Consider the following 22,571-nt stretch of genomic DNA (forward strand, 5'->3'; position numbering starts at 1 on the left):
GTCTGATAACAAATTTCAGTAAGCTCTTATTTGTAGATCCCTTGAAAAGGGAGTGGGTATCATTCAATTTCATCGTGTTATTTAGTGATCAGCGTACAAACAACTGTAGTTCACTAGATATTGAATTGCTACAAAATAGTGATCGATAAACATCGCATTTTAAATTTGTACTTTTTAAAAGTTTCTTAGGATTAATTTTATTTTTTATGTACATGTATTTAGAAAAAAATATATTTCCTCTTTCAGAATACAATTTTTTATAGATTAATAATTTTGACCAAACATTAACTGTAACACATGACCCTACATTTTTTTATTAGTTGATTGTTTCAATGGTACCATATTGTTCGAGAGTGATGGGATTTTTTTTATGGTTCATTTATATACACATGTTATACAATTCCAAAACAATAGAAGTATAATTATTCTCTAGCTGAAATATATTTTCAGTCGATATCATTGCAACCAACAAAATATGGCCGTCATTAACTTCTATTAGTATGTATCATTGTGCAACATTTCACACTAATTTACAGCCCATGTGGGATGTCTGACATTATAGTCATGATACCTGTCAATAAAACCGTGTTTATAACTGTGAATAACACTGAGGATTATAAAATATTAATTCGCATTTCGTTTAGTAATATTCAATTATGATGTAGGTCTAGCAGTTTTGTAGTCCGTAATTGAGCATCCATTAACAAGTTATTGTACAACATGAAACATCAATAAATATATAAAGAGTCCATACGTGCAAGTATAACCTCTCTAATAAATAACAATCTGATTTATGTCAAGGATCGTGGTCATTTAGGGTTGTTTGAAGCAATGTTTGAGACAAAAATCCGATGTTTGACACGTCGAACAAAACAGAGAGTACAGACATCAGATAACAACTGTCACTGAATCAATGCTATTGTCATGGAAAACCTAACCTAATATATAATTGTTTCTAACCTCATGAGTAGTTACATTATACAACATGTATAAATGAACCATAATAAAGAACAAGAATAAACACCCAACCATTTTCAACTCTCACTGAATCGATGTTATTGTTGTGGAAAACATAACCTAATATGGGTATCATTGTTTCGAACCTCATGGGTAACAAGTTATTTCACTCTGCAGGATTAGATTGAAAGTCAAGTTTCCCATTTAACACACGTTAATTTGACTCCGTCACAAAATTTGTCACAATTTAAAGATATCAGAATTTTGTCGCTCTAGGTATTACAAAACGTACAATCAAAATTTGCAGATCTTTGTCAATTGGGAAACCATTAATATCATAATGTTTAACAGATAAAACATAAGTGCATAATGTCATTTAGCAAAGCTTGCACTTTATTGGAATGGGAACTATTTATTATCTGTAAGAATGAACACAAAGTATCGAAATAAAAGTTCTAAACGGCTACTAGTAAACACAGAAGTATCCCTAAGGGTATATCTTGGATCCTCCATTATTTTTGGTCCGATAAGTGATATAGTCGAAGAAATATAATTTTATGCAGAAATCAAAGACAATTTGTAACTGATATTTCTTAGTAGTTGATAATTCGACTAAAACTTACGACCCATAACAATGATATAGATGAAGAAATATGCATTTGATGAAGTAAAATTGTTATTAAAAAACATTATTGTGACCGAAATGGCTTATCAATTTACCACTCCATCCACAAAAATACCACAAAAAATTATATATTAAATATATTACAAAAACTATATACTACGCTTTCTCGCCACCCTTTGAAAACAAATAAATGAGGAATCCCAACTATTGGATAGTAACCAACACCTTGGTATGCAACTTAAACAAAACATTGTCTCAATGAACTAGTGAGAAGCAGAGAAAAAGAAGTTTGTTTTTAATTGACTAATTGCTGTTTGTTTGCTTTCAGTAGCAAATATTTCATGCATTTTTAAGACGAGAACAATTTGGTTATAATTCATATGGGTTATTTCTGCAGTGGATTTACCTGGATACAGGACAGAAATTTCGACTGCCGCTTGAAATGAAGGTATTTTGGATAGGGACAGAAAATTACACCTGCAGAACGATCAAAGAGTTTTTAACGTGCAGAGAAAGTTGCACTTTACTAACATGCGGCAATATATTTAATGTCCCAATTCAGAAGGAAAGAGAATTTATACATCCACATCCAAACAAATTCCCCTCGATAGTATGGATTTCGCATTACAAGGCCGTGTTTGGTTGTGATGCAAAGATATGAGTATCTTCATCTTCACTGCCTCAAGGAAATGTATGGGTCTTTGCAATCGGATGAATTAATGAGACAGTAGTTAACTGTGGTTAAAATCTCAAAAATCGACCAAGAAGAGACAAATAACGGTGCATTGACAGGGTAAGCGTCTCCTGTTATAGATGCATCACCCGACATGGGCAGATCTGCTTCAGTCCGTTAAAAGCGATAAGCCAAAAGATACAAGTCAAACTAATTATGATAATGTACTCTGAATCTTTTGGGAACATATGAAAAAGAAGATATTCATGTGTGACGTGTGTGCTTATTGCGAAACCCAATGTTGTCGAACGTTAAGTGTTTTATCAGAAAAGGTAATGAAAGAGCTAAATGTGTCATGATCCAGGTTTCTCCAAATGTGGTCGAAGTGCTAAAACCAGATGTTACACAAAACAATGCATTTGTAAAACATCAGGACAAATCTTGTGTAACAGTTCTGTCATCCAAACATTTTAAGAAATAACAAATAATTGTCGAGTTCTGTGCTTGTGTGAATTTGGAATAATTCAGTAAAATTTATTTTTGATTATTAAAACTCTTAAATTGCAAGCTTTAACATTCAGTAATTATCATAAATAAAACTGCTCTATTGTCCAAAGCTTTCAATTGGTTTTTTAACATTTCATTCTTTAAAATAATTTCAGTCATTTTGTAAAATGCCTTTCAATTTTTCCATGCATTTTGTAAAAAGCATAGAAAAATTATTCATTATGTAAAATGCCTGAATCTTGCAGGCATTTTAGAAAATGCCTAAAGTTTTATGTAAAAATGCCTAAATTTAGAAAAATGCCTGTAACATATACATGTACAATTAAAAAAAACATGTCATCACTAAGTTTATGGAAATGTTGTTAAAATTTCAAACAAAATATAAAAAGATGAACATTTTATTTTAGGAAAGGCACAGAGACAACAATTGATACCAAGTTTTATTCCTGACAAAACCAATCATGTAGTAGTCAACAGAGGAGATACAGCCATACTTAAATGCAAGATCCGAAATTTAGGCCCAAAAGCAGTAAGTATTTGTATCATGTTATTTCTCCTTATATACTTCATTTATATCAAACTTTCCTAGTTGTTTCTGAAGAAAAAATTTCTATGAGTGGCGTGTTTTACTTTGAATTATTTCTACATAGACAATTCAACTGCTTCTAGTCTGTAATATATCTAATGGTATTACCCTGTTTATAAACTGTTAGTCCCCCAAGAGCATCATCAGCTCGGCAGTCGGTGGGTTGTTACTGACATGATTTATAAATCATTTTTAAATTTAAATCTCCGCTGATAAATAAAAAAAAAAAAAAATTTAAAAAAACTAAAGTTTTAACTTATCCAGGCAAAGTTGACCTTATATGGATGTTGTTCAGTTGTTGTTTTGTTGGTGTTGTTCATAGGTGTTTCTCGTTTCTCGTTTTTTATATAGATTAGATCGTTGGTTTTCTTGTTTGAATTGTTTTACACTAGTCATTTTGGGTACCTTTATAGCTTGCTGTTCGGTGTGAGCCAAGGCTCTGTGTTGAAGGCCATACTTTGACCTATAATTGTTAACTTTTTATACATTGTGACTTGGATGGAGAGTTGTCTCATTGGCACTCATACCACATCTTCTTATTTATATTGATTATTCTTTTAGACCCTTACTTTTTGTTCATATAGCTCTTCATATGGCTACATACTATAAATAATACATCATTGGCTCTCAAAGTTCTAATTGCATTGATTATATATATATATCATTTGCTTTCCGAACAATTGACTCTTAGTGTTCCTATTGAAAAGAAGTCCACAAATACGCTGTGAAATCGGCAAAATCGGTACATTTCACTTCGAATTGGATGCAGATTAATCAGTCTAAACAAACTTGCTTGCGTGAGAGGCAATCGAACCAACAGCTGCTGAGCCATGTTGTTAAAAGAAATCTATTCAGTTTGTTTCTTTAAACTATAATCTAATTGATGGAAAAACACTTTTTCTAACATTAAATATAATCCATTTAGATAATCAAGAGAAATCTGCGATATCGATCTCCTAGTAGCAAATTTGATAAGCCATGACAAATTTGATGTCAGTAGTGATTAAATTCTTTTGATTATTATTCGAATACAAACTGTCTGGTGCACTTAAGTCAATATATTTATTCTGCATTTTAGTACAAACGAAACCATAAATGTGTTAAAAACCAATTTCTATTCAAGTATCCAATTTTATTTTAATTTTATCAAGAGTTGTATGAAATGTGTTGCGTATTTAGATTACTGAAATTTTCAGGTACAACAACCTTTTTTTTACAAAAGCAATCATGATTTAAATACCATGCAGCTATAAATAAATGTCAAATTGAACCGACAAGTTGCAAGGATTAAAAATGGTTAACACTCATATGGTTTCGTTTGTGGTAGTATTTTTTTTTTTAAAGTTTCAATCGTATTCATAGAAAATGTTATTGGAAAGATGAGTACACTTGACAGAAATAGAAAACGAAATCGATTTTCTTTACACATTTTTCAGTAGCCCTGTTATTCGTTCATGTATTTAGATAAAATTTCATAGAAACGCTGTGATGAACATATCATTCCGTTTTAAAAACGAAGTCATTTCTTAGTTAGAATAATATGACATAAACGGCAGCGTATTTTATAAAACGGGAACAAAACTTGAATGTTATACGTGCAATGGTTATCGTTTAATGAAAAATCAACCGTACAAAAAATGTAGGCAACTGTAATATTTCATGTCTGTACCAACTGTGAAATATCAGTTACACTATAAGAATTGACGTTTCTGCTGATAAACAATAGACAATAAGACATTTTGCTGATATTTTCTTTATTTTAGAAAGTTTTCATGAAACGTCTTTTTACTTAATCTCTATCGAAAACTGATAGTAATATTTGTAAAACAATAAATTCACCTAATTAATTGGAAATCAAGTACTGTTTTCCAAAAGCTAGCTTGGACTTGACCTTATTAAAGACGGTCCAAATTAGTCCAAAGCATATAAAGTTAAGTACATGGGGTATGCTTCCCAATAGGAGAAATACCCATTAGAGACCAAAGTACGAGAGCGTAAACAACTATAGGGCAATGTACGGTCTTCAACAGAAATCAACACACATATCTTATAAAAAGTATAAAAGGTCGACTCGACGAAAATAACAAAAAAATGATAACGGCTTAATTTATGATAAACAATAAATGAAAAACAAATATAACTGAAAGTAAACAAAATCCACTGAATTTCAGGCTCCTGACTTTGGGCAGACATGTAAAGAATTCTACGGATTTTAACTTTTTGTGAGTGTTAAACTAGCCTCAAATCTGCCAAATTGTAACAGCGCAACATAAGAACAAACTTTTAAAAAAGACAGATCGAGCTCGACTCAACAGATCCATACGAAACTTAAAAAAGACTTGAGACACAAAGTACTGATCTAAGAGTACTCGCAATTTCTGAAAGGTAAATCAAAACCAAATCAACTAATAGATAAACCATATTTTCCCAGATTAAAATATTATACGGATTTATTATAAAGACGTCATAAACATTCCGAGGAAAGCATGACCTTGTGCAATCCAAAAATATAAGTTTCGAGATGCGTTTATTGAAAAAGTTCCATCAGATAAGCTGAACTCAAATTTGAAGACCTATAATGTAAACCTTTTGGTAGCATAGAAGCAAAAAGGCTCCAAACAGATCAGCCAAAATAGTCTATGAGCACTTTACAATAAAATGTATCATTCAAACAAGCGACAACCTAAGCATTTACTATTCGGAGACTTTTTTTAATTTTATTATTTTAAGCTAACATTTGTACTTGCTAGACCACTAAATAGACGTAAACACACAAACACATTTCCCTTGTAATGTTTAACATTACTGTAATACAATATCATTTCTATACTATAATTAGAATAGAAGACAGAAAACATAAACAGATCAACTAATTTTCCGAGAAACCTTTTTTGCATAATCATTAAATATAATTGACATTGCAGTATAAATGACGTTTTAAGTTTTATATTTTATTTCCAGATACGACCGACTCTAAAAGTCTACATTAATTTTGAATTATTTTGCATTTTTGAAATAGAAAAATCTTGAATATATCAGTAAACTTGTTCAATTATTCAAATTTAAGCATAATTGATCTTCTTCTTGGAAATGTCAGACTACACAAACCTTTGTAACTGCAACTCTGACTGCCTTTCGAATCAGTATCTTGTCAAATATACATACCAATTTACATATCTCCGACATACAGTTCATATATATTCAGATCAAGTATATAGTAGAACATTTACGTCATATCAGTTTAAGACTCATTTACATAGGAGAGTCTAAATATATCCTACTTATTTATCATTTTTCTCCGAGCGCTGGTTTTGAGAATTGAATATAATTATTTTTGACTTTCTCTGAATGCTTTATTGGTTGCTGCCTACAATCTTATAAACATATAGGACGAACACTTATAAAAAGTAAGATACTTTTCTTGTGTACCTATACCAAAATAGAAAATGATGTTTCTGAAATGTTTTTTTTTTAACAATGTAGATCTATGAAAAAAGTCGATACGTTTCGACTGGATTTACAACATGAAATTTTTTTTACAGTAATTGAAAAAAAAACATGATAAGAAGGATGAATTTAAAATCTCATATAAAAGGTAAACAAAATAAAGGCCAAAAAATAACCAAAAACAAGACCCCCTCCCCAATAAAAACATAAAAAAGGTATACAAGAAACTATCAAAATGAGTACACCAAATTTTATCAAAAAACTGATATTGTGTTAGTTTGAATGTTTTGGATAAAAATAAGTATAAAAGATGGTTCTTGATAAATGTAGATCGATATATTAAAAGAAAACTTGATATTTCTATCGTCGTACCCATTAACACTACCAGTTCAAGTTTAACTGGCTTTTGCTGTAATTGTAAATTAACGGGAACAAGAATTAATTTTAACAAAGAGACATCCAAAAGTTCTCCTGACACGCCGATCAAAATTTTAAAAAATATAGTATATCGATGACTAAAAGTAGAGTAAATACTCACCAAGATCAGAATTATATACTAGTACTCACTTTTCACAACAGATAGCAGAGAATACTGAGTCAATATCGTATAATGATTAACATTTCGCGCATTTCTAAAATCAAGTACTCGCAGATTGTATTGAGTTCACCGGCCGACAAAGAAGCCAACAATACGGTACTGATATTACATAGATACTACACGGAAGTTCCTAAGAATGAAACATTCAAGAATATAAAGTTTTGATGAAACTTTAAATTTGAGAATTTATGAAAATTTTGTCAGTACCGAATCACTGACTACTGAGTAGATGATACCCGCGGTGACTAACAGCCCACCAGCTGTGGTGTCGGTAAATAAAAAATAACATATGAAACGCTTTTCTTGATTTTTAATAAGTGTTTTTTCAACTTATAAGTGTTCTCTTTTGAATTAAATATTTTTGAAATGCCGGGGCCTTTTATGGATAACTATACGGTATTGGTTTTGCTCATTGTCGAAAGCCGTACGGTGACCTATAGTTGCTTACATCTCGTCTTTTGATCTCTGGTGGGTAACGTCACAGTACCCAAATTGCACCTATTCAGAAAAAATAGCAGCGGAAATCTTACAAGTTGTCTTTGAGACTAAACAATTTGTATTTTTGTGAGTTGACATTATACACGTCTTTCAACATAGGTAAATATATCTAAATATACACAAAACGTTCTCAGCATATATCAACAGATGAAGTATTTACTGGAAAAGTAAAATCTACAAACACGTCGCCATGCGACGTCCACAAAAAGTCATCTTTTAATAATGGGCAAATAAAATATGTTACAAGCATCCATTTCTTAAAAAATGAATAGTAAGCATGGACTAATGTCAAATTATTCTAAATATTTGAAGAAATAAAACAAAACATCTGTTATTCGATTTTTAAGGATGTGAATTTAAGCATGGATGCACTTTGGGTACTCCTCATTACTGACTCATGGGTCGTTTGGAGGTTGGTTCAAACCCATTTTTCTATCATGATTCAATATGGATTCAAAATTAAATTGGTGTAACTATATAGTAAATAAGGATACATCTACAAAATAAACACAGAATGGAAAATTTTGTCTGGATCATAAATAAACGTAGGTGAAATAACTGTCAAAATAGGTGCAATTTGGGTACCCTCACGTTAGTTGTCTCATTGGCAATCTTACTACATTTTTTTTGTGTTCATATTTAAGCAACCTAGTCTAAATTATCTAAGACTTAGTAGCTTCTGATACTGTTTCCTCGTTGAAAGATTTCTCCAATTAATCCTGAAATGTAAAACATCAAGGTGAAGCGCAGGACACGTCAATATATTACAACTCGAAAGATATTTTCAGTATTGGGAAACTACTGATTCATCACATCTCGAAAACAAAACTATTGACAATACATGATGCATATAACTGAATCTGGAATAAAGATATTGGGTCAGTCTATTTTCCATCAGTTGTAAAAACCCAAGGATAAACTCCGCTTCATACCCATGTCAAAAGAGAGACGTGAGCGAGAAGCGACATGGATTGCAGCTAGACGTATCTCTATAAGATTTTTAGGCGATCGTATTTAATATACGTACATTGTGAGTGTGTGATATCAATCGTTTTATTCCTGGAATTGAAAAGCTTTGAATTTGAGTAGATTGTGAGTTAGTGAAATCATACTAGAATAGAAGGAAATTCTTCCAGATCTGATATAATACAGATTTTTCACAATATTCAATCGACACAAAAATAAAAACCCAAAGAAAATGTGAAGTTTAGTACATTTAATATTCCATTTCTTTAGTAAATATAGTACGTCAAGTGGTCTTCTCTAACTGCTGGCTCAGAGTAAGTGCTTTGAAAAAGGTTTCTCTGAAGATGTTAACTTTATAAAAATAAGTAGATTTTTTTCTTTATGTTTGTTTTTTGTTATTAAATATTCAAGAAAAACAAGTGAATTCGTGAAACAAGAAAATTGCTGTAAAACACAAATAAATTACGAATTTAAACGTCTTTTACAGACAGACGTAGTTCACCATTATATAAGTTTCAGTCATATGACTAAACACTGTATTTCCTCTCAGCTGATACACTAATCATGGACCTTGTATTTAATCGTTAACTTATTTCATTTATAGGGGATTGCTGATTACAAAAAGAATTTATTGAACCAAGGGTTCTCCAAAGACAAACTACCTAAAAAGCCTTTAGTTAACAAAACAACCATGTAATTCACCTCGAACGACAAATAGGCACAATGAATAGATGTAAATCATCTTAACTAACTATTTACAAGATTTCGTGAAATTAAAGTGTTAGCTTTCTTTTTTGAAAATCAAATCTTAATGATTAATGCTTGGTTCTGTTTTTATCATAAAGAAACGTTTGATAAAAGTATAGGTAATGAGCAGAATGTTGTATAGAGCTGATTTTGAAGTGTATATTTATCTTGTTTAAGCACATGAAAGTAAACGTTTCGTTAGTTTTCTGTTCTGAAATTGAAAATATTTTAAGTAGAAATATGTGTCCGAATAAACAATAAATATCCTTGTTGATCATATTACGTTGATTAACTTTTTTCAATGTTTGGCGTCGTCATATGAAATAATAACTAACTAACTAACATACTATCTGTACATGTTTGATAACATTCAATTAAAATTTACAAAACATATGTGTAAATGTTCTAGTAACACAAGAAAATGCATTTATCTTCTAGCCAGAATGTCCCTGTTACATGTACTTTATTAACTAACATAATCTAATAGTTTCAGAGTAGGAATTCCAATGCGATTTAACACTAAATTACTGGGTAAAGGATATACAATGTTGATACGGTGTGCTAACAAGTTGCTTATACGGCATAAAAAACAGCTAATTCGAGATTTTTCAGGAACAGTTTCTGGACGAATGACACATTTCAAACAAATATATGTTTTAGTTTGCATATGATAATACAAGCTTAATGCTACGAGCCGAATAACTGCCTGTTTTTTTTCAAAATTAATTTTGTACTCGATAAGATGAAACTGTTGTCATGTCCTTCGAAAGGTTAAGCAGTTCCAACTCCACATGTGAAACCCATCATATTAGCTAGTAAAACGTTCGAAAAGACGACTTCTATTTTAACATTCGGAACTCTTGGGAAAATTATAGGAAACGCAATACCTGGATTATAGTATCAACAGAGATATATAATTTTCATATGTAGATACAGTTTTAATGATGCAACGTAAATCTTAGAGGTCCACAACGGAAATATTTTTAAGTCTTAAGATTTAGGTCGTAACTGGCACTGCTGTACATTTCCAAATGTTAAATATGAATAACTGATCGGAGGTGTCTATTTATTTTAAATAAAGATCTATATCAATTAATGCGATAAAAGAGAGGCGAAAGATACCAGAGGGACATTTAAACTCATAAGTCGAAAATGAACTGACAACGCCATGGTTAAAAAAAAAGAAAAAAAAAACCGACAAAATTATTATATTCTAATTTACTTATATTTAACGCCATTTTGTCCTAGGTTAAAGTTGTATTTTTGACATTGAAACATCTTTTTTTATTTATATGGTGTCATAGATCAAACTTATTCGTTCAGTGTATATTTACTTGTTTTTGTGTATTGTCTTTTTGATCGAGTTAAGCCATTTCAATTGATATTTTATTGTGTATCTTTTTATGTTGTAATGTTATACCACTGTTTCAGGTTAGGGTGAAGGTTGGTGCCTGTTAAAACGTTTAAACCCGCTGCATTTTTATGCACCAGTCCTAATTCAGGAGCCTGTTGTTCAGTGGTTGTCGTTTGTTGGTGTGGTTCATAAGTGTTTCTCGTTTCTCGTTTTTTATAGATTAGACCGTTGGTTTTCCTGTTTGAATTGTTTTACACTAGTCTTTTTGGGCCCTTTATAGCTTGCTGTTCGGTGTGAGCCAAGGCTCCGTGTTGAAGGCCGTACTTTGACCTATAATTGTTTACTTTTTACACATTGTGACTTGGATGATAGTTGTCTCATTTGCACTCATACCACATCTTCTTATTTATATAAACGGTACACAAAACACAACATAGAAAAATAATTACTAATCAACACCAACCCCACCAACAACTGGGGGTGATCTCAGGTGCTCCGGAAGGGTAGCAAGCAGATCCTGGTCTACATGTGGCACCCGTCGTGTTACTCGTGTTAGTACAAAACATAAACAGTCACCAAACTATAAACTATTGGACATAATGTATATAGCGGAACGAAGAGTAAAAGGTTGATGCTAGCTATCCATTCCTCTTACAAAAAAAACCTTCAATGAATGCGGCATCTTGCCAATGAAAGTTTTAGTCGGTGTGATGAGAACCATAGTTTGACACAGGAATAAGCATGTCAGCACACATAACAAAATAAATGACTTAAACTCAAGTACTTTATAATGTCAGTTTCAAAAAAATTGTTGTTAGAATCAGATTAACTTTCTTAAATAATCTATGATTTGTATACTCCTAAATTGAGATATTCGTATCTATGTTGACCATTCTTTTTGATGGGAAAAAGTTCGACTTTCATTCAATCTGTTTTGAATAAAATTGAGGGAAATTTTGGTAAAAATTGGAGAAGTAAAATATTTTTTAAATTTTATTGCACCAAAAAAAGGGTCATAGATTATATTACACTAACAGATCTATAGAATTTCCTCAGTATCAACAAACTGATACACATCGCATCCAATGTAGACAGTTATAAATAAAGTCCGGTTTATGATTGCTAACTGAATAAAGCTTGGTAATCTAAAATAAACAGATTGTAGAGCATTCGACAGACGATCAAAATAACATTGGTTTTGAATACTCTTATGTAATTTGGTTAGCAAGTGAATCGAACGAATATCCAGTTTGGCAACTATATTATGATATCTAATGAACATATAACAGGATTATGATTGTAAAATATTTCCTTTCAAGTCGTTCGAATGCATTTTGTGTCACAAAAATAATTATCTTAGTACCTTGCAATGTAGTTTATATATAAGTGATTTATTTACATACAAAAACAACGATATTGGTCGCAGCTTTGTCTTGCGGGACAACAACATATTTGTCATGGAGTTAAAAACTCCCCAAAGATACCAGGCTTACAAGTTACATCCCTTCGAAAGTTTTACGGACCCAGTCATGATTTGGGTGAACGTTACATATGGAATACGTGTCACAGATGACCATGAATATGTTCCAATTCTTTAAGCTACAATCTCGTCCTCTTTTCCTCCAATGCAAAATCATTAAATGAGAATCATCACCGCAACTGACTTGCAGTTAGCATCACGGATTTTACACGTAGAAAAGGTTCTGTCACCCTTCCGGATCACCGGAACCCCCTGTTGCTATGGAATTGTATATTTTTCTTAGGCTTATAATTTTGATTTTCCTTTTGTCTTATTTTTCCACCGTTAAAATTTAAGACTTCGGAGTAAAATGGTCAATTTGATCAAAACGTATTATAAAAATATTTATACTACACTCAATTTACTGCTGTTAAGACACCTTGCCTAAAAAAATGTATGAAAATTAACTGTCTGACTAAAAGCGTTTATACAAGTGATACAATTAAAAACTCAAAGATTATTGTATTGATGTACAGATAAAAATATTGGCGAAGTATTTGAAACATATGGTATGTAAGTGGGATATTACTGTTATACATTTCTAAACTGCCCACTTAAGACGAATTACATTCATAATGTCTTTTCGTCAATAACTTGAACCATCTGTTTTTCTTACTTTGTTACAAATATTATCTTGGACATTTTGTACAGTTGTAATCAATATTTTGTCTGTATAATATTAGTAAACTTGGATCAAGCATCGTTGTCATTGATTCAAGTGTTAGAGGAGTATAGGGAAATTGTTATCGTGTTATACGTTTCTATAATACTTTAAACGGTCTTTTTGATCTTAACATCATCTGAAAAATCTGAAAAATTAATCTATCTGCCATGATCAGTCTTGCAGTGAATTTACAGACCTATCAACTACGGTAAATTCAGTACTTTTCAGACAATTCGCTTGCAGTCAATTCAAAACTGTTAAGTAGTTTTTTCAGACAATTCGCTTGCAGTCAATTCAAAACTGTTCAGTAGTTTTTTCAGACAATTCGCTTGCAGTCAATTCAAAACTGTTCAGTAGTTTTTTTCAGACAATTCGCTTGCAGTCAATTCAAAACTGTTCAGTAGTTTTTCAGACAATTCAGTTTGATGTTGATTTGTATATGTGAATAATAACTCTTGAATATAGACTGAACATATCTTTATGGACTGCAAGCGTGTTATCTTATCAGTACTGAATTTACTTCAGTGGATAAGTCTGAAAATTGACTGAAAGACTGAATTTGGCTTGATGATTTTATAATTGTTCAGACTTTGAAGATCTGTTCAAATAAAATTGACTGTTTCTAGTTTACTAGTGAAGAATTTCATACTTTCTATTTTGTATGTCTTTACGTCGTTTTTCGTTTTTTGTCACGTCATTCTCAGTTTGTCTTCGACTTATGAGTTTGAATATTCCTTTGGTGTCTTCTGCCATTCTTCAAGGACGTCTACATACTTGTATATTATCATAATAAACATGTCAAAATAATCATTCCAAAACTTTCGATGTTCGACCAAAGGCATTGAGGATTATATTATATAATTATATGTTCATATATTAAAACCGCTGTCACCCAAGATGTATAACTGTGAAAGTTCTAGGAAACGATGTAAAGTGACATTACTGAAAGTGTAGTAGTCAAATGAATCACGACGAATGGATCGCGAGAGAAAGGACTATAAAATTCATAGCCGGTTATAAAGCTACAGTTGAAAATAAAAGAGTTAACATACAAGAATATATTTAACAAACCAAAGGATCAAACCAAACGTAACTGCATTTTAAAAATTAGATATGCTTCTCTTTTACAGCCAGTTTGGCGAAAAGTTTCAGAATTTTTCCCATTATCAGTTGGCAAAATGATGTATGCTCCAAATGAAGAGATGAGTATCGACTATCATGAAGATGATCCAATAACAACAAGTATTAACTTGATTATAAAGCAAGCAAAGCCGTCTCATTCTGGAACTTATGAATGTCAAATAAGTGCTGCCGAAGTCTACACATATCATGTCAATTTGACTGTCCTTAGTAAGTATATATGTCAAATCTTATCGTCTGTGTGATGCATCATAATGTTTACGGACATAAAAGTGCATATTGATTTATATGTGGTTTTTTTTTCGTTCCTAAAACGAATGAAGAACTTCAACATAACTTTTATGAATCTCAAGTTCTGACAAACCCTAAAAACTGTATCATTAAATGGATATCCTCTATCTCAATTATCAATATACATTTGTACATCTTATTTACAAACCATTTGACACAACTTATAATTGTTATACAAAGAGAATAATTCGTTGAATAGTACATATTCGCGAAAAAACCTCTGTTATTTTCCAGTTAGATGTGACGTATTTAGTTAAAATATATACGAGAGTGTTGAGTAAAAGAGAGGCGAAAGATACCAATGGGACATTCAAACTCATAAGTAGAAAATAAACTGACAACACCATGGTTCGTTGAAGACAATAATCACAGCCTGAAACTTTGCTGTCACTGCATGACCTTACCTTATTAAGGTAGTTCGGGTTTCTTCCACCATTTTGGATTGTAAAATAGCAAACAACAATCGGTCTATATCTTTAATAAAAGAGCAAATTCTGAGAGAAGAATGTCATTCATTTGTTAGACTTTTCATCTGAATGAAGAAAATTATGTGTTTTATCAATTTTTTGCGACTGTTTTTTTACAAATACAGAATATATTTTGTTTTATTAAATTTTTTCAACTTTGCCATTTAATGGGAAATAATTTAGATGATGTAACTTTCATACTGGAATGTGTTATGAATTTACCTATTTTGTTTTGTAGCGAAAAAAAACATGTCCCGTGACCCTTATGTTTCTTTTTATATTTTGAAAGTCCATTATAAGAGCTTTCTTCTCATATTCTATCTTAAAATTGCGTGGTTTAGTTTTCGTTCTATCACACAAAATTGTGTTTTCCATGAAAAACCTATACAAAATCTGACAATTTTCACAATCTGTAGCTTGTAAAAAGCCATGTTATAAACTATATTTTGGCAAATTATTAAAAATTCTATGGATTTTATTGTAGACCTGTCCACCCCATTTACCTTAAATGACTTGAAATAAGTTGAAAAAATAAATGATTCTCAAAATCATGAGAAGTTTTTGACATAGTTAACATTTTATTTTGTTTATTTGTAGGACACCCAATACCTGTGCAACCTTGTGAGTATTATAAAACAATATCTTCAGTAGTCTATATTGATATCCCCAAAATACCACAATTAGTTTAATTGGTGTGTATTTGATTGCGTAATGACCGGCGGGATGTTTATTGCACATTCAAGACGATAACCGTCTAAGTGCACGATAAATACTTTACAAAAAGTTACAGGGGATGGCAAGCGACCGAATACTGTAAAGTATTGATAATTTAAATCGATGATGCAATCACAAAATTTACATTGAACGGGAGAACCATTGCGTTAAGAAGCCTACCATAAACAAAGTTCTTTATACATATACAATGTACCAATTTAAGCGTGTAACACACTAAGTGGCAACTGCTTAATACAAAGATATTATACTGCAGATAGAACAATTCCTATTGTCTTCATCTACTTAATGAAGTTACAAAGTGGTAATTCGTGTAATGTCGATGTCGATGATGTCATGTCACGTTACTTTTTCTTCACAATTATTGGTTCGTTTTCGTATTCTGCTCTGCACGAAACAGTCGAAGGGCTCGGTAAACCTCGCTTTTTCCCAGTTTCTAAGCCTCATACAAAAAAGTGGATATTTTTCTGACATAGACCTAATACTGTATATTTACTAGTATTTGAAATAATAATGTGTGGGTTGGTTTATTAGTGTGTGTCATGAAGAATTGCTTAAACAGACAAAAATAAAAGACAAGACACACAAGTTTACAAAATAACTTACAGAAATATACAAAATACAGCAACAAGAACATCACCAAAACTTGTGGTGACTTCGGGTACCTCGCAAGGGCACGCCGTTCCATGTTCACCAGTTACACACGTTGTTAAATACAATTACATTTTATCGTAGCCTTTCATTTACATCTGCGAGCAAATGACGCAGATGTCATGCAATTGAAGTTTAGAGTAGTGGATTGATTATTTCGGTATGTCACCATCCAACTAACTATTTTATTGCTGCCAGTAAATCATTGTCAAATCTTCTAGATTTCTGCCTGCTTTCATCGTCAGGTTAAATTTTGCGGTTCATCAATGTGATCCTTCATTACTGTAAATAGTTCGTTAATGGCTGTATATAAATGTCAATCTACAATATAAGTCACATAATCGGGAATTTCGGTCAGATATATACTTTTTCCGATAGTGTAACTTTATAACATGTGTTTTTTGTTGATATGTACAAATATAAGTTTATAAAAAAAAGTTAGGAATACTAATTTGTCTTTTAAAATGCAACTTTATAAGAAATTTTACCGATACTTATCCTATTTACTCTTCACGACAGAGTAAGATTATAATGTGAGTATATTAACCAATGAAATATTAATCAAGATTTCATTTTCATAACTAATTATAAAGCCAGTTCTAATTATTTCAAGCTTTAAAATTTCATGTTATGAACTACCCAGAATCAAATAGTGTATTTATAATTGCAGCCATAAGACTAACAGGAACAAAGTACCTCAATGCCTATCAAAGATTGAATCTTACTTGTAATGCGACTGGAACTTTACGTGCCCCTGAGGCGATCGATTGGTTTTTTGATGGCAATCTTATAGATGAAAAGAAAAAGAAATGGCGGAACAGGGTAGTCGTTTCAAACTTTATACCGGAAGATTCAGGGAGATCCTTTATTAGCCAGTTAACGGTAGAAAGGGTTCAGTTTGAGGATGCTGGGATATATGTTTGCAGAAGCTCAGCTCCAAGTATAAATACTGATGTTGAAACAACGAGCATCAACATTCATGTTCTTGGTGGTAAGTAATAGATACATGTATGATATAGTACAATAATATTATTTGATTGTAAGTAATACCTTAGCGCAAAAGAGAGGCGAAAGATACCAAAAGGACATTCAAACTCATAAGTCGTAAACCAACTGACCTTGCTATGGCAAAAAAATAAAAACGACCAAAAGACAACTACAACATTATACAAAACAGAACATAGAAAACTAAAGACTGTGCAATATTTGAATTTCGCATAAACGATTTCTTTCTACAAAATTCGATTCCATTTTAAGGTACATGTAGTTTATACATTGATACGGCTGACTGACTAAAATGAGATGTTGTAATGAGATTTATCTTGCGGGATGCCTGTTTACTACAAGACACAATAATGATTAAGTACCAAGATGATTCAGTTTATTTCTGGTTATCTTAAGACCTGATTCCTGAAATCAGCAGCAAATGAGCCAAGGCGACCAATTGTCATTACCAGATTACTGATAAATCGTTACATCAGATGGATTATTAATTGCAGTTTGCCTGATCATTGCATAACGAGCTGTCTTGTCAGTTAAACTAATCAGAATTGTCTTTTAAAGCAATTAATTTCTGACTTATGATCTTTACAGTGTGTAATTGGAATGACGTAAACAGTTTACATGTCGATATAATGAGTTCATTAATTTGTTAACGGTTCTGCCTCTCTTTTGATTTCACAAACATGTTTATTGACACAAGTTTATACATATTTATTTATTAATTAGCGTTTACTCAACCGTAAAAGGAAGGTCTAACCGCTAAACAAGTAAGAAATAAGTCAACCCTCCATTTTGTTCTAACAAGTAATGGAGTTAAGCCAGAAATGTTCATATGAATCTTAATCAGAAGTCAGTTGTGTAACAAATAAAATATAAGCAGTACAATATAATACAACGATTTAAACCATTATATTTATAGAGCATCTTAGTTTTATACAATTTTCTGTGTATCATTTGCTTAAATATGTGCCGCGTTGTGCTATTACAAACTTTAATATCATACGAAAACCTTTAACAATTTTGAAGCACGTGCCTTTATGAATACACTCTCAGTAAAAACAAGTGAACACGTACAACTTAAATCACTACTATCAATAATTTATAACTGTAGTAGTATCCTGTTTTAGATGCATATTTTGTAAGTGTTAAAAGGGTATTAGCTACGAGTTAGACAACAATTTAAAATACGATTCTTTTTGTTTCAAGTATAAGTAAAAGCGTAATTTTGAATTAATATTTCGTCACAAGTAGTCAGTTTGGTCCAAATTTGTCAAAATAATCTCAAACACATTGCTAATGTATTATTGACTCTCAAGTGAATAATTTAACCTCATTGGATCCGTATTCATGTGACCTTCAGTTTACATGTAACCCCTTAGTTGGAGATGGGTTATGCATGTACATGCGTTTTTAGCTATTAATAAGAAAAGAATGTCAACATTGAAAGTGAAACAAGGGTGAATCATTTGGTTGACTGATTCTATCTACCAAAAAATCATTCGTTAAAACAACGATTTACATATTTTTATGCCTATAACATGAAATAAAACAGACCTAGAAAAATCCAGTTGCGCGTGCTCCCTTTCTATTCATATTTCTATTTATGTTCATATCGGATAATATGACTATCGGCAGTCTTCGGAGGTCATCTCGATGGTTATTTAGATGGCGTCTTGGCTGAAATGCACACGAAATGCTGATACATTTTATCGAGTCCATGCATTGTTAATTGTTTATTTTAGACTTCTTGTAGTTTAGATAAACGTTTAAGTATGTTATAAATCAAATATGAGAATTGGAGTCAAAATCGGTGAATTAGAATTTGACACTAATGCCCCTTCAAGCTGTAAGAAAACCACGGACGAGGTACATTTCCACTGTTACGAGAGTCATGCAAAATGTGCTGCGTTGTTATTATTTAAAACGTTTTGAATTCGTTTAACAATTATTAAAAAGGTTGTTAAATATCCAAATTTTCAATAATGTTTAACTTGAACTTTTATAGTGAGCAGCAGTAGCCAAACTTTTAACAAGGAGGCCCTTCAATTAATTATAACTTTCCTGTGTAGTATGGTTTTGGCTCTGAACGAAAATATCACCACACACGAAGCTATGAAGTTTGGAAAAAAATAATGGACTTGTTTCATTTAAACAGAAAAGAAACAAAATAGATTTTGTCAAAGAGAAAAAACATTTGCTCCTTTCACTATCTTATTTCCCCTTATGTATACATATAATGAATATATATGATGAATGGTACATTATGGATGAAAAGTATATGGTCCGTTTTTCAATCTGACTATCGTTTGATGTTATACATATATGTGGTTTTGTTTAATTGTTACTTAGTAAAAAATATAACACTATTTATCATTTATTCTTTAAGGAGATAACATCACAAAGATCAAAAGAGAAGGTATTTATTCTTAGTGAATATTTATAAAAAAAAACTAAATGATTGTCATCAAAGCTTTGACGCATGAAATGTTCCATGGAGATGACTTTTGTGTTTTATCTGTTTTCTGATATTTTTTGCTTCATGACAATAAGAAAAAAAATTGTAATAACATGACAAAGCAATAATTGTACACCAAAAACAGAAGATTCATTTAATCCGTTACGGTTGATTATTCTTTTTTCTACAGATTATTCGCTATCTCTTAGTTCATTTGAATACATGCATTTTGAAAGTAACGTTTACATAGAGATAACTTGATTTAAAACCAGTTAATGGAAAAAAAATTTACATTTACTTTTTAGTATTGTAAGCTTGTATGTTCTAAAATTTGAATAAAAAATTCAATAGCCGACAAATATGGTGGATGGATAAGAACGATTTGATTAAAAGTTTAAAATAGCTATTGAAAGAAAATATCATACAAACAATTACTTGAACTTTCTAAGCACGATATATGTAATCAAATTATCTATTTCATTATGATGATACCCATGAAATGCTGTATCCTTAGTTGACAAATGATTTGTACATTTAAGTGTCAATTTCATGACAGAAAAGCTAAGTCACTTAAAGTGTTTCTATGTCATTAAATTGATTCTAATGTATCTTTAGACAACTCCGCTATTATTACGTTAAATGTCTGGATCGCTATTCGTTGAACATTGATATAAGGTTTAGATTCTGAGAATAGAGCGTAGCTAAACATGTAACATAGCATGGTTTATTTGCCTTTTGGATCAACTTTTTGTATTACAGCTTCAGGCGAATGAAAGTTAAAATGTCCCATGGTTTCAATAAAAGGACAATTTTGATATCTGAACACAGAGGAATATGTTTAGAAATTAGACTTAATACTAAAAAAATCGAAACTTAAACCATATCGTGATAATAACCTACCTACCTGTGTGATATAAATGATTAACCATTTTGTAAGTGGCAGATCAAAAGTCAGCATTTTCAATCTCGCAGGTTACCGATAGGAATATTTTATAAACAGAATATACATGTTATATTTGCCATTGATCATAAATCAAACAACAATCAAGTCATTTAAAGAATACACTGTCGGTAATTGATTCTTACCTTCAGAACCGTTTTTCTTTTTGACACATTTGTTAAGTTCGTTTTTATAAAATTTCATTTGCTTGCTGTCTTATTGACGTATAACCAGTCGTTGGACGTTTAAAATTATGACCCTGAGCTTTTTTGTGTGCTATTTAACCATCTAATTTCAAATGCAACAAATTTAACCTTCAAATGTATTTATTTTTTTCAATAATATGAAAAATGAAACTCATAAAGCTGAAAACACGATTTCTGGAAAGATATTCTAAACTAATAATACATTTTGTTTGTATTTCAGGCGATAATACTCAAAATGATCCTCAACAGCAATCAGAATCGAAAGCTTCAACACGACTCAGTAGCGGGTTTTACTTAATACTAATGCTTATATTTTCTAAAACCCTGAGATGACCAAAGGGTCAGTGATACACTTGTTGGTCGTAACGTGCCTTATTACAAAAATGGCAAAAAAGTAAAAGTTAACATCTTTAAAGAAAAGACTGAAAGACTTCAGTCATCGGATACGAAAGACAGCGTGTTTAAAATATCTTCCCTTTATACAGTCTAGAAGGGGAACGATAAATGTATTTCTCATTTTCCAGTCAATTGATTTAACATTTTTCGTGTATTCAGGTTGAAGGAACCAACATATCAAATAACATGCTGAACACTAGAAAATAATAAAGCGCCAATCATTCATTTGTATATGTTGTCAGCCAATCCGAGCTGTTCCTGCACGGATTGACAGACTAAATAAGCGTTCAATTAACAACGATAACGAGATTATGTGGAAGCAGTGGACACATGTTATTTAAATGTATATATGTTATTTGATATCTAGTCATTTGATTGTCTTTTTTCTGTATATCCAAAAGATCTTTTCATTTTGTGCATAAAGTGTTTGTTATCCTAACATACAAATATAAGCATAAACGAGCTGCGAAATAAAACTCGAGGATATCTTCCTATGTAAATGGAATGTCAGAAAGTAAATGCTCATTTGTCTTATAATATTTAAAATGTTCTACAATGTTGTTTCAGAACAAGTTCTATTTCATCCATTAATTCTACTGAATTAAGACAATCTTCTTTTAAAACCATAAAAACTTAACTTCTGCCACTAAATATTATTAGAACTACTCGCATCGGGTTTTACATTTCAATTTAATTTGTAAAAACAAATGTGCCATATACATACTATTTTGAGTCATTGACTGTAATAAAGAGTCAATATATATGTTATTGTTTCATGGTCGTTAATCATACATGTAATGTCCTAATTCATTTTGTGCAATTCATATACTGTTAATTAAAAAAATAAAAAGTGATTATATAATGATATTTTTTGTGTCAAAACTGAATGGACAAAAGTGATCTTGTTGACATCTGAAGCCATGACGTCCAGTTTACCGTGGTGAAATTAACTCATATGATGCTGTTTTTAAACTCTTTTTTAATTAATGTTGGTTGAAAATGAATTGTGTCACTCGGTTGACATGAAAACGTTAAACAAAAATGTACTTCTCATATTTATGTAGAAGCATTAATTTATCTGAAAAAAATAGTGTCTTTGATACTCTCGAGCTAAGGTTCCCTGGTTTTAGACTGAAAGTACATTTGATGC

At 31.3% G+C, this 22,571-nt stretch overlaps 1 protein-coding gene across 1 annotated transcript in view; it reads left to right on the top strand.

The window, feature by feature from the left end:
* The window catches only part of LOC127735297 (lachesin-like), a 45,771-nt gene extending 23,488 nt beyond the window's left edge, over positions 1-22,283 (top strand). Inside the window, exons 2-7 of the mRNA XM_052245424.1 lie at positions 3,170-3,291; positions 14,272-14,491; positions 15,637-15,660; positions 17,093-17,413; positions 19,811-19,840; positions 21,246-22,283. Of these exons, the coding sequence (XP_052101384.1) occupies positions 3,170-3,291; positions 14,272-14,491; positions 15,637-15,660; positions 17,093-17,413; positions 19,811-19,840; positions 21,246-21,358 (830 nt within the window). The 3' untranslated portion in view covers positions 21,359-22,283. The remainder of the gene's footprint in view (positions 1-3,169; positions 3,292-14,271; positions 14,492-15,636; positions 15,661-17,092; positions 17,414-19,810; positions 19,841-21,245) is intronic.
* The last annotated feature ends 288 nt before the right edge of the window (positions 22,284-22,571 follow it).

Source organism: Mytilus californianus, unplaced genomic scaffold (assembly GCF_021869535.1).
Source record: "Mytilus californianus isolate M0D057914Y unplaced genomic scaffold, xbMytCali1.0.p SCAF_3, whole genome shotgun sequence".
Classification (NCBI taxonomy): domain Eukaryota; kingdom Metazoa; phylum Mollusca; class Bivalvia; order Mytilida; family Mytilidae; genus Mytilus; species Mytilus californianus.